We start from the raw sequence: 13,720 nt of genomic DNA on the forward strand, positions 1-13,720 counted from the left end.
GGTTTCTGAAAGAAGTTCCTCTAGAGATTGGAGGGTTAGGATCATCATATGGAAATGACCTTTTAGGTACAATCTATTTACTTTGTGACCCAACAAAGGTTTCTGTAATATGAAGTTCCTCTAGAGATTGGAGGGCTAAGATCATCATAAGGAAATGAACCTTTTAGGTACAATCTATTTACTTTGTGACCCAACAAAGGTTTCTGAAAGAAGTTCCTCTAGAGATTGGAGGGCTAGGATCATCATATGGAAATGACCTTTTAGGTAAAATCTATTTACTTTGTAACCCAACAAAGGTTTCTGTAGTATGAAGTTCCTCTAGAGATTGGAGGGTTAGGATCATCATATGGAAATGACCTTTTAGGTACAATCTATTTACTTTGTGACCCAACAAAGGTTTCTGTAATATGAAGTTCTTCTAGAGATTGGAGGGCTAGGATCATCATATGGAAATGAACCTTTGAGGTTCAATCTATTTACTTTGTGACCCAACAAAGGTTTCTGTAATATGAAGTTCCTCTAGAGATTGGAGGGCTAGGATCATCATATGGAAATGAACCTTTTAGGTACAATCTATTTACTTTGTGACCCAACAAAGGTTTCTGTAGTATGAAGTTCCTCTAGAGATTGGAGGGTTAGGATCATCATATAGACATGACCTTTTAGGTACAATCTATTTACTTTGTGACTCAACAAACAAAGGTTTCTGTAATATGAAGTTCCTCTAGAGATTGGAAGGCTAGGATCATCATATGGAAATGAACCTTTTAGGTACAATCTCTTAACTTTGTGACCCAACAAAGGTTTCTGTAATATGAAGTTCCTCTAGAGATTGGAGGGCTAGGATCATCATATGGAAATGAACCTTTTAGGTACAATCTATTTACTTTGTGACCCAACAAAGGTTTCTGTAATATGAAGTTCCTCTAGAGATTGGAGGGCTAGGATCATCATATGTAAATGACCTTTTAGGTAAAATCTATTTACTTTGTGACCCAACAAATGGACAGTTTGGATCATCCTATGGTGTACGTCGTTCTTTTTTAGAAACACTGGATTACATGGGCAACACCATATAAAATCTCTATCTTATTATATTTTGCCTTTTTTCCCTATCACAAAAAATAAGGTAGATTCTTTGTTGGTTCCCATGAGTTGATGTGGCAACCCATTTTCTTCGATTGAGTTTTCGCCTTGTGAGTCACAAAATCAAAAAATTTTGTAGTCATTTTCTTCAATTAGGTTTTCGTTTTGAAAATATAAGCCCTTTTTTCAGTAGGATAATCCTAAAGAGACATGAAGGCACTCTTTCAAATATGAGGCTTCTAAAAGAAGATCAAAAGACATGGAAGACATGAAGACACCCTTTCAAATGAAATTACCCATCCATTTAAAATAAGATATTTTCACAATAAGCGTCTTTTGAATGCAAAATCTTAGTCGACTTGGCACGGCACAGTCGAGTACTCGGTTGACACGGCTAAGTACTCGGTTGATGCGGTCATACTTCGGGAAAGTAAAGGGAGTTTTTATTAACTCTGTAGGGCAAAACGCGGAATGCAGTCAAGGTAAAAGGGACTCCACTAGGGGGGAGTCGACACGGACGCAGGGGAGTTTTAAAACTATGCTCCATAGACGAGAACTACTCCCAACCATTCACCGAATAATATTGAGGAAGTCTCCCTCCACAGTGAGCCTGCCCAAATCGTTCCGATGCCCTAGGGGTCAGCCTTCACCTCAGCCTCACTGCAGTCTTTGATTCCAATGGGCCCCGAGAAAGCCCACCTGATGGAACCAGTATGGTCTCTAAGGATGCTTCCCACTCCAGCCGCGCCATTATTAGTGTTTTTTCTCAAAAGAGTTTTCACAACATTCTAATAGCTCATTTAGACACGATGAAACATCAAATATAACTCTACAAGACTCTACAACTAAAATTTCAATCATGTGCAATTCATTCTAACTTTCGTTTGGCGCAGTACAGTATAGTGGATGCCGCAATCATACTTGGGGTGTAATTGGTAAATGAGGATCTCAGTTCTTGAGGAACGATATTCGATATATTTCTTTCAGAAGGACAAAGCAGCTCAAATATCTTGTCCGCAGTAGCCATCTGCTCTTCGCGAAGAGTGTCATCATGAATTACTCGGCTGCAAAGTCGCGACACAAAAAAAAATTATCCCAAAATTTTACACTGAACATAATCATCAAAAATCTGTAAGCAGTATTATAAAGTTGTGTAATAGTTCAGGTAGTGTACATTTTCTTCTTTTTCCAAATGTTAGTTTGAAGTTCCTCTGTGAAGAAGAAACTTTGAACAGTTAAATAATATATACATGTTATCGCTATACTGTGTTGTACAGAGACTAGATTATGTGCATTCTTAAATAGATTCATTTCTTAAATTGATAAGAATAGAAGATCGTGTGACACTGATTTTTTGACAAATAAAAACTGAAGAAATATTTAATTAGAATAGGACTAGGAAATTTTCCTATTAAAAAAGAAAACATTGGTACTTTAATGAGTAAGTGATAGTCAAGAGTGTGTGTTACTTTGAAACCTAACACACTGTATCAGGAACAAATATGGGCTTCCGGGCATCGCAAATTCAACATGTGCATTTCAGTTTCTAGTTGTACAAAACCATAAGCTGCTTTTAGCAATGAGAAGAACCACCACATGGGAAACACATGTTCATCTTTTCAGATACATGGGTTGTGTTCATCAAGTTCTTGTCCCAGGACTGTTTTGTTTGTTCCTGTGGCATACGTTAAGATTTCCCCTATATTAAAAAATCATTAAGGTATGATATTGTAAAAGGTTAACATTAAACGAAAGAAGTCTGGTACTTTATAGTGCAGTCTATCTAATCAAGTTTGTCCTTATGTCTTGATAGGACCCCAACTCGTTCCTTCTAATGCTACTGTACTATCATTCAAAAAAAAAAAAATGCTACTGTACAAGATAAACTACAATGATATTTTAGTCGCTGAGGGAACATATGGCACATATGTGAGACTTGCCAAGAGCCTATTTAGAAACAAGCATAAATAAATCACTAAGATGGATGAATCTGTTTGAGGTCCATGAATCCATCAAGACTGCAGAGTTTTTGCCTTTGAAAAGTAACAATCCCTTTTATTGCAACACAACATGGATACAGCATAAAATGAAATGGGACGAGATGTCCCAATTACAACAATATCCTCATACATGCTAATCCCTCAATATTACACTCCCAGAAACAGACCACCTATAAATGCTCCCAAACAGATACCCTATCTGTTACAACTACAGTCCTCAAAAGCAATCCCAAACAGTCCAAAGACATACTGCTGAGACCAGACTCTACAATGGAAATGAATCGCCAATTACTAGTTCTTCCCTGTCTACTCGTTTTGCTACCTGGCCTTCCATCTCATTTGCAGATCTGAACTTGTGTTGCATCAACGGATTAATCTCAATGCAAATGTCTAAAATCTTTGCAATAACCCCAGCTATTCCCCACAGCCCGTTGATTTTCTGCTAACCCACTATAGTACTTTTGTCAATAGACTCACAAGGTAAGAGGCAAATGGACAAACTTGGCTATACTAGATAGTGTAAAAATTATAATATGAAATGCTTAAGTTGAACCATTCAAAATAATGAAATTAGTAAGCTGAATTTTCCACATTCTTATCAATGCAATTATTTTCATACCTTTGATTATCTAAATAGGAATAATCAGGTTCATAAACCATGCACCATTAATCACGTATAATAAACTCTCCATCATCTGTTCCAGAAAGGATAACATGATAGCATATCATCATCTCAACTCATGTACTTTATAGTGCATTCTATATACCATATACCATTAATCATATATAATAAAGTAACTGTCCACATTTTTATCAATGCTATCTATCTTGAGATCCTTTCTAGAAGAGACAATGGATGGTTGATCAAAAACCAAATTTCACCATTCCTCTTGATGAAAAGATTAAACATTGTTCATAAACCTTTTATATGTGTGCATCATGGATACATAAATGTGTCTGACACCCTGTAACCACGACCCAGTACGTAAAACTTGTCCAAGTAAAATATGTCCCTGAACATTGGCGAAAAAACGTCCACGTAGAAATGAGGAAAGAATCTTACCTGAGGAATGAGACTAGATTAATAGGTGTGCATGCTTGGAAAAGAGCTTCTGGCATAACAGCTGAGTCCAAAAGAATATTGGGCAGGGACATGTGCTGCAACTTTGTTTTATATCGAATTAACCATTCCGTTAAAAAATGAGCTCGATACGCAACAACACATGGTAGCCGTGCAAGTTGCAACTCCATAATTGCTGTACCAGACGTACTCAATGCAGCTCTGCTAGCCTGCACAGAATCCAAATGATGATTAAACATGAAAAAGACTAAAAGAGCATCGGTGCCTCTAGCCTAATCCATCAACCATATTTTACACTACATGGCTTCACCTTCTACACTATTGTGACCTGAAATCTCCAGTGCCTATGCTTAAAACAAAAAAACCTAAGTATAAAATTTGGTTCAATAGAAAAAAAAGGCATACACTGAATGCATCATATTTTAGATTTCGTGAACTCCCAGGTATCAATATTGCAGGCATTGTGGATGTCTGAATAGCTCTATCGATGTAGTTCTCCACATGCTGGTTAGGTGCCACTGGGATAACAGTTATCAACTCAGAAAAAGAGTTTTTCAATTGTTCCATTGTATTTAAGAAAATGGGGAGCATGCGTGTGACCTCTTGCAATCTGCTTCCAGGAAGTAAGGTAATGACTGTGGCTCCTGTTAAAGACAACCCGGGAAGTATAAATACCTTTTGAGTTTCAAGTTACTACTTAAAGCTTTTAGGTTATATGTAGCACATGTAGTCCAATGATAAAAACACCCATCAGAGCAAGAATACATAAGAGGTACTGATTGAAGATGGATATGAACTAATCGATGTGATCTGGCCAAAAAGTAAAAAACAGACACTACAATTTGATAAGCAACTAGAACCAAAACAGAGGAAGCTAAAACCTGCCAAGACCCTTTCTACTCAGGCGCATGATCTCTAATAATCATATTAATATACGACACTCCATTTGCTAACTTGTCAGCCTCCACATTGGCTTCTCTTCACACATGACAAAAATGTAAATGGTGACCCTCTAATCTCTCAGCACCTCTTCAAATAGTTCTTCCCACCCCATCTCTACTCCATGTAATTGGCATTGAGGGAATCACCGAATCACCTTTAAATGTGATCCCTCACACAGAAATGGAATAAGAAATCTAGTTGCCTGTCTAAGAGCCAAAGCTTCTGCTTCGCTGGAATTCCTCAATCCCACCATACCAATAAAGTTGATCCTAACCTCACCATTTCCATCTCTTATGATTCCTCCTATACCTCCTCCACCCAGATTCCCCCAACTTGAATAATCAAAATTCAAATTCATCTTGATACTTCCTTCCCATTGGAAGAGGTTTCCAAATAGGAACTATTTTTGTTTTAGAAGCCGCACTAATGGTAGCTCCACATTTTCACTTTCTCCTAAAAAATAAACTACTTTTACATGGACATATACTATAAATCTCAAACATTTACCATTCACCCACCAAGGATAAAAACTAATTGACAAGTGAAGGAAGGGATATGAGTGGTGCGATAATGATTGAGAAGTAAGTGACATAAATAAGGACAGAGATTATCTGATAGGTGTTCATCTAAGGAAAATTTTAACTAAAAAGGTTAATTTGCATTTCCAATGGACACAAAAAAAAAACTAAAAAACCTTCAGCAGAATATGCCTACACAGAATATGTTCTCTAAAATGTGAACGGCTAGATATGCTTTGTGATTAATTTTACCGCTATTTCTGAATATTTTGGATAACAGCCAACCAGAAAGTTATGGCAAACAAAAGGGAATCTGCTTCCCTTTGTTCTAGGCAATTTTATTTAATGCATACCTCAATGCTTCGCTTTGTTCTAGGAAATTTTATTTAATACATACCTCAAACCCGAGAATTACACAAACTCTCTGACATAAACTAACCTGGACCACAGAAGAACTTGAACAGGAAATGGCTTATTGAACATAAGAGTTCGTCAAATTTCAGAAGAAAAAATTACCAGAAGATATTCCATGTTTACTTCGAAAGCCTTCACCATCTCCATGCACCTCCCATTTATTTGATCGTGGACAACTTTCCTAAGCAAGAAATTCCTTCTGAATGTCAAAATCAAGTTGCATGTCCAAGTTGAAATGAACATGTATATCATGAATAAAAGTAACAAGCATATATCATGAATAAAAGCAAAACAGTATGAGTTCCCAACATAGTAATATTCAGCTATCAGACCTCATGAAAAACAATTCACTTTATCAAAAAAGAAGTGAAGAAGTTGCCAGAAGTGACGATTCTTGATGATTATATGAACTTGGTGGATACTCCAAACAAAAAGAAAATGATATTCCAAGTGAGCTCAATCCACATGCCTCATGTATTCTAATTGAAGCATTTCAGCAAACATAAACGAAATGCTATATAACTTGTGCAAGATATACATATAATCTTAACCAAATAGTTTTCAATGCTTTGTGACATATCTCTCAGAGAAAGAACTGCAAATTCATACCGAAATCGAGTTTAAAGCATCCTCCAATATGGGGTGACCAACAAATGTCGCCGCCAACCCATTTGAGCTGCAAACTTCTTCCTCAAATGGAAGAATACACAATATATGATCCACAAACCCAGATAGCCCTTTGAGCCTAGTTTCACCCCCTTTCCATGCCCAGAATGAGGGTGCAACATAATGGGTGTGAACTGGACTAATTACTCCTTGTTGACTACATCTAGCTGCAAAAAAGAAAAGTCCTTTACCACCTTGCACTCCATAAATTCTACATTCTATGGAAACATTATTTCCTACACTAATAAAAGACTAAGAAAAATGTAGAAGATTACCCCTTAATTGCTTTAAAAAACGAAAGGAGAATCCTTTTGAGTCAATAGTCACTACAACATGAGGCTGAAACAAGAGAGCAGCTTCTATTGCTTCCTTCAACTTCATCTGCCATTTCCAAGTTCCAATGTTCAAATAAGAACCAAATTAGCTGAGTTGTTCCTAGATGGGTCCCACTTGGGGTAGAATAAAATAGTTCATATCTTTTATAGCTTGTGGACTTTTCTCTCTAGTTGTTGGTATGGGTAGGAGCCTTAAGGATAAGGGTTATCAGCTTGGGTAGGAGTTTTAGAGGAAGTGGTAAGTGTGATATAAATAACATGTAAGTAGTCTTTTTTTTCTTTAATCAACAGAGAAACTTGTTTCGGAAAGTGTGTCTTTGCGCACAAAGGACGACCGGCCCTTCCCTCAAAGTGGGTCAAGAGGATGATCTTCCCTCTAAGAAGATCAATTATTGAAGTATAAATGATTAATTAATGTCTTTTCAAAATAAAATAAAATAAATAAATAAATGATTAAATAACACCAACTCTAAAAGCTTAAGCTTTTGGAGCATTTGTTTGTTTATGGTATCAGAGCTATAGCCTCACGGCTGGTCATGGGTTCACAACCCAACAACTCCTTAATATTAAAAACCCATGTGTATGGCCAACTCAAAAGAGGGGCAAAATGTGCCACTACAGAAAACCCAAAAAACAAAAGTGGCCCGGTGTAAATGATTAAATAACACCAACTCTAACAGCTTAAGCTTCTGGAATAGTTGGTTGTTTCACATCAGTCAAGCTGCGAACTGATTTGGGTTTGTAACAGCTACATTGATGGGAAAATTCATAAGAAAGGACATTACCCTAATCTTATTCAAATGTGGCAACAATTCCCAGACACCCATAACTGCAATATCCTCCATTGGGTATAAGGACGTCAATCCTTCCTTGCCCATCAAGACCCTGATCAGAAACAAAGTATTTCAATAGCTGAAAAATAGGAGAAAGGGAGAATAGAGACTTCAAAATATAACAGACAAATTTATAAGAATTGATTACATATATATATATATATATATATATATATATATATATATATATATATATATATATATATATATATATATATACACTTCTAACAAAGGAGATTGATTTTCTTGTGAGAGTATTATCTTATCTTACCCTCCAATGCCACAGAAATGAACAGGAAAAGGAGAAAGGCGTTTGAGAGAAGCCATGAGACGAGAAGCTATGGAATCCCCAGAAACCTCTCCAGAGACCATGAAAACCCTAAGCTCTCCCTCTTTTGTAGCCATGTCTATCACTCTGCTAGAAAATGAAAAGGAAGATGAAAATGATCTCCCCAATATCCACAAAAACCTTGTGCTATTATTATTCAGCACCTTCATCATCCTCTTTTAACTTATCCTTTCTTCCTACCTATTCCATGTGTGTTTCAGAGACTTCACAATTCCTTTAGAACTATAACAAGAGGAAGCCACCTTGGCAACATTAAGTATCCATGGGGATGGAGCCCACACAATCAGGTGAACTATTGCCGTCAAATCTGTTTGTGAAATCAAATGTATCAAGACCAGAAAGAAGCAGACTCTTATAAAAAAAAAACAGCAGAAACTGATTTTTCTAGCTAATCATATTAACATGCGGTAACTTTTACGAATGAAGAAAGTCAATGCACCCCAAAGATGGTAAAACAGAAAACCAACAAAGATATTCCTATTAGGAACTGAAATTTTCAGATTGGACAAGATCTCCCAAGAAAAATGAGATCAAACAGAAATCAACAGGTACTGAATCTATAGCACAAAGAATCTCTATAAACTCAAGACTTTGGAATTGGTTTTCTCTCCAGGAATGAAATCTGCAAGCGAAATCAAAGCATTCAGTCCCAAAACAAGAATTTGGAATTGGGTTTTTCAATAAACGTAAAGCTGTCGAAGAATCAGAGACAAACCCCAAAACCTCCCAGGAAAAAAAATAGATTATGTAATAGGGTTTTTTTTTCACTTAAGAATACGATGGAAAGACACTAGATTTAACCGGAAAACAATTTTTTTAGAACTAGTTTTCTCTAATGAAGCAATATATTCATCAAGTCACAAAAACCCTGCCAAAATCACCCACTATCAAGCAAAAATCAAAGAAAAATAGAAAAAAAATATAAAACACACAGAACAAAAGAAGCCCATATCAAAGAAAAACATAAACATGAAACTTAGAGAGAGAGAGAGAGACCTGAAATCAAACCCTCGTCTGCCCCCTTTCCCAGAGAGAGAGAGAGAGAGAGAGAGAGAGATTGTAGGGTTTTAGAAAGGAGTGAGAGAGTAGGGTTTTAGAAAGGAGTATGTTTGATTAAAATCAGAAATGAGCCTCGTTCAGTTGCATCACTTACCAAGGAAAAAGTGTTGACAACGATTAATTCTTTTAACTGTTCACCTTTTCTTTTCTTTTTAAAGGGCCGTTTGGATACGCGGATTTTAGAATTTTGGATTTCCTAAAAATCGTAGATGGGAGACCTGAGAAGAAGGATACCCGTCGTTTTTTGATTTCTCGCCCTTCTTTCTGTCAACAAGAGAGCAGGAGATCGTCCCATTTTTCCAGGTTTTAGAAATATGAGGATGGAAGAGAGATTTCTAAAACCTTGATTTCTTACTTAAAATCCAAGATTCTAATGAGAAGCGAAACCGACAGTCTCCATCTTCTCTTGTCTCCCATCTAGGATTTTGAGGAAATCCAAGATTCTTAAAAGCCTTGTATCCAACGGCCCCTTATGCTCTGTTTGGTTGCCGGGTTTTTTTTGTTCCCGGGAGTTATGTGGGAGAAAAAAATACCCTGGGAGATAGGTGGGAAAAAAAAAAGTCCTGGAAGTATCCTGGTAAAATAAAAATCCCTTGTTTGGTTATGTGGGAGAAAAAAATACCCTGGGAGATATGGTGGGAGAAAAAAAAACCTTTGTTTGGTTGCTTGAACTGTTGGGTAGAAAAAAATTCTTCTCAAGCTTATTTTTGGTTCCTAAGTTTATTTTGGTTCCTGGGGTTATCTTGGGATGGGATGAAAAGGCAATCATTACAAAAGTGGGATTAAAAAATTCACCCCACAAGTAATCATTACAAGAGTGGGATTAAAATAAACCTAGTGCTAAAAGGCAACCAAACATGGGATGGGACCAAAATTTAACTTACTCTCCCACAAAACTCCCAGGCACAAAAAAAACCCGGCAACCAAACAGAGCATTAGTGTTCACTTACCTTGCTTGGAATGCAAGAAAAACATTTCTTATGGAAATTTTTTCTTTCCACGATTTAGAGAGAAATGATATGATTACGGTTAATTTAGAGGAATTGTTCAAGTTGTCTTTTTTCTAGTGTAAAAAAGTAGAAAATTTTAGAAATATTTTTCCTTCCCAAACTTTTCCATAAAATTCCTATAATCTAAACACTTGGCTACCATGAATTTTTTTTTTTTTTTATGACGAGAGTGAGGTGGCTAAAAAACAGAAACAAAAAACAGGAGAGAGACTAGGGTCTCCTGGTGATGAGAAATGGCAAAATTTTCCTATTTTTAGCCACTTTTCAGCCACCTCTAGTGTATCTATGACTGCAGAAAGGCTTATTTATTTCACGCGGGGAGGATTCAACGGGTTTGATTGCAACGTACACCTGAGGTGGCTATCCGATGTGAAAAAAATGTCTAGAAGATTACCCCTTAACTGCTTTAAAAAACGAAAGGAGAATCCTTTTGAGTCAATAGTCACTACAACATGAGGCTGAACAAGAGAGCAGCTTCTATTGCTTCCTTCAACTTCATCTGCCATTTCCAAGTTCCAATGTTCAAATAAGAACCAAATTAGCTGAGCTGTTCCTAGACGGGTCCCACTTGGGGTAGAATAAAATAGTTCATATTTTTTATAGCTTGTGGAATTTTCTCTCTAGTTGTTGGTATGGGTAGGAGTTGGCTTGGGTAGGAGTTTTAGAGGAAGTGGTAAGTGTGGTGTAAATAACATGTAAGTAGGCTTTTTTTCTTTAATCAACAGAGAAACTTGTTTCGGAAAGTGTGTATTTGTGCACAAAGGACGACCGGCCCTTCCCTCAAAGTGCGTCAAGAGGATGATCTTCCGCCTAAGAAGATCAACTATTGAAGTATAAATGATTAAATAATGCCTTTTCAAAATAAAATAAAATAAATAAATAAATGATTAAATAACACCGACTCTTAACAGCTTAAGCTTTTGGAGCATTTGTTTGTTTATGGTATCAGAACTATTGCCTCACGGCTGGTCTTGGGTTCAAAACCCAACAACTCCGTAATATTTAAAACCCATGTGTATGGCCAACTCAAAAGAGGGGCAAAATGTGCCACTACAGAAAACCCAAAAAACAAAAGTGGCCGGTATAAATGATTAAATAACACCAACTCTAACAGCTTAAGCTTATGGAGTAATTGGTTGTTTCACATCAGTCACGTTGCGAACTGATTTGGGTTTGTAACAGCTACATTGATGGGAAAATTCATAAGAAATGACATTACCCTAATCGTATTCAAATGTGGCAACAATTCCCAGACACCCATAACTGCAATATCCTCCATTGGGTATAAGGACGTCAATCCTTCCTTGCCCATCAAGACCCTGATCAGAAACAGGATATTTCACTAGCTGAAAATATTGGAGAAAGGGAGAATAGAGACTTCAAAATATAATAGACAAAATTTATAAGAGTTGATTATATATATACTCTTCTAACAAAGGAGATTGATTTTCTTGCGAGAGGATTATCTTATCTTACCCTCCAACGCCAGAGAAACGAATAGGAAAAGGATAAAGGTGTTTGAGAGAAGCCATGAGACGAGAAGCTATGGAATCCTCAGAAACCTCTCCAGAGACCATGAAAACCCTAAGTTCTCCCTCTTTTGCAGCCATGTCTATCACTCTGCTAGAAAATGAAAAGGAAGATGAAAAGGAAGATGAAAATGATCTCCCCAATATCCACAAAAACCTTGTGCTATTATTATTCAACACCTTCATCATCCTCTTTTAACTTATCCTTTCTTCCTACCTATTCCATGTGTGTTTCAAAGACTTCACAACTCCATTAGAACTATAACAAGAGGAAGCCACCTTGGCAACATTGAGTATCCATGGGGATGGAGCCCACTCATGGGCTACACAATCAGGTGAACTATTGCCGTCAAATCTGTTTGTTAGGGTATGTTGGTGCGCAACTTAGGCTGGGCCCTTTAAACCTGTCCCATGCCAGGCTGGGTCCCATCTAGACCCCCTTACCCAGTGGGCTACGGTCCTGAGTGGGGCCGCCTAGGTATGAAATTGGGTGGGACCCAGCCTGGTATGGGACAGGCTTAAAGGGCCTTGCCTCATGTGTTCCATCAGCTCTGGAGCTTTTGGCATATTGGTAAGGTACGTATCGTAACAGTTCACCACTTTTCAGTATCAATCGTTATCGCACTATATGTTTCGCTCTAGCCTATTTCCAGGTAGTCCTTTCCGTCCATCTTCACTTTTGGGATAGTTCATTCATTGGCAACTTCACTATGGCGTCTTTGGGCTTTTTTTTTTACCGGGTAGCTCTTTTCAAGTGGTCCCCTCCACAGGTTGTGTGCTTCTGTGACTCAAACACGGGGCGCAATGGCTGCTCTGATACCAAGTACCTAACCAATATGCGAAGCTCCAGAGCTGATGGAATGTGTTAAGTTGACCCTTTAAAGTTGCCTCATACCAAGTTATTGAAAAATGCGAGATACACCATCTGTAATATGTTTCCTCTATCTCGTGTCATGGAAAAGGGCAACTTGTGGAAAGGGCTACTTAAGAAAACGGCTAAAAGCCGCCATATAGTGGGTGGGGAAGCATAGTGGAATGTTACATTCTTGAGTGGGGGTATGTCTAGGTAAGAATAGGTGGGACCTAGCCTGATATGAGAGCCAATAAATGTACTTAAATTCATTATTCAAACTTTTTGGAACCCATAACTATAATCATGCGCAAACTCCCTTGGTGGTAGTCAAAAAATTGTCTGACAAGAAAGAATGAATGTTCGTTATACACACGAACCTACAACATGACTACTTCTCATTCCATCTGGATTATATGATTTTTGGTTAATTTAAACCTTAATGTGATTGATAGGCCAATAGAATTTTATCATGATGATTAGGCAACAAGACTCATATATAATGGAGCGAATCGCTCTAGGGGAAAACATATGTGTGGAATATCACTGTATTGTAGAAATAGTGGAAAAAAAAGAAAAAATACAAGAAAAAAAATGTTTGAGAGAAGGGATTTGCTAGTGTCCATAAGAAGGCATTTCACGGATGGCCTGTTGCATGTAAGAGCAGCCACGGGTACACTTTTCAGCAGATTTTGTCTTCATTCACAAGGTGGCTGCTCTGACATGCAATAGGCCATCCGTGAAATGCCTTCTACGATGGGCACTAGCAAAATCCCTTGAGAGAAATATCTTAGACGGAATAAATGTAGATGGAGCATCCCTACATTTTTTGAAACATTACAAAGGAAAGTGGATGACCTTGGCGCAACGACAAGGTTGCTCCATTGTGACATGGTGGTCATGGGTTTGAATCATGGAAACAGCTTCTCTGAAAAGCAGGGGCAAGACTATGTACATCTAGCCCTCCCGGGGCCCCGCAATGGCGGGAGCCTCATGCACTGGGCCGCCCCTTTTTTGTTACAAAGGAAAGAGGGCGTAATGGCAATGA

The 13,720-nt window shown here is 37.6% G+C and overlaps 1 protein-coding gene across 3 annotated transcripts; it reads right to left on the reverse strand.

The window, feature by feature from the left end:
- Nucleotides 1-1,885: 1,885 nt before the first annotated feature.
- Nucleotides 1,886-9,350, reverse strand: LOC143856118 (putative lipid-A-disaccharide synthase, mitochondrial). Of its 3 annotated transcripts, none has more exons than XM_077366198.1 (10): nucleotides 9,221-9,350; nucleotides 8,405-8,531; nucleotides 8,147-8,290; nucleotides 7,828-7,927; nucleotides 6,983-7,088; nucleotides 6,651-6,874; nucleotides 6,144-6,222; nucleotides 4,573-4,811; nucleotides 4,150-4,376; nucleotides 1,886-2,150 (listed from the first exon to the last, which is right to left on the reverse strand). In XM_077366198.1, the coding sequence occupies exons 3-10, from the start codon at nucleotides 8,278-8,280 to the stop codon at nucleotides 1,955-1,957; spliced, it is 1,305 nt and encodes a 434-aa protein (XP_077222313.1). In that variant the 5' UTR covers nucleotides 8,281-8,290; nucleotides 8,405-8,531; nucleotides 9,221-9,350; the 3' UTR covers nucleotides 1,886-1,954. The 3 variants fall into 3 exon arrangements, 2 of the variants coding, with proteins under 2 accessions (XP_077222313.1, XP_077222312.1); XR_013238115.1 differs by adding an exon at nucleotides 3,706-3,781 and having other exon boundaries at nucleotides 1,911-2,150; nucleotides 8,147-8,531; XM_077366197.1 differs by having other exon boundaries at nucleotides 8,147-8,531.
- Nucleotides 9,351-13,720: the final 4,370 nt, after the last annotated feature.

The sequence above is a fragment of the Tasmannia lanceolata genome, unplaced genomic scaffold (genome assembly GCF_043159265.1).
Source record: "Tasmannia lanceolata isolate RefF3 unplaced genomic scaffold, GAP_Taslan_0.1 ptg000023l, whole genome shotgun sequence".
Lineage (NCBI taxonomy): Eukaryota > Viridiplantae > Streptophyta > Magnoliopsida > Canellales > Winteraceae > Tasmannia > Tasmannia lanceolata.

Excerpts from the sequence above, each read along its gene's own strand:
- LOC143856118 (XM_077366197.1), bottom strand. The coding sequence starts at position 8,376 with ATGATGAAGGTGCTGAATAATAATAGCACAAGGTTTTTGTGGATATTG. Across the intron at positions 4,812-6,143 it reads TAAACATGGAATATCTTCTG|GAGCCACAGTCATTACCTTA; the intron begins GTAATTTTTTCT and ends TGTCTTTAACAG. Across the intron at positions 4,377-4,572 it reads TAAAATATGATGCATTCAGT|GCTAGCAGAGCTGCATTGAG; the intron begins GTATGCCTTTTT and ends GATTCTGTGCAG.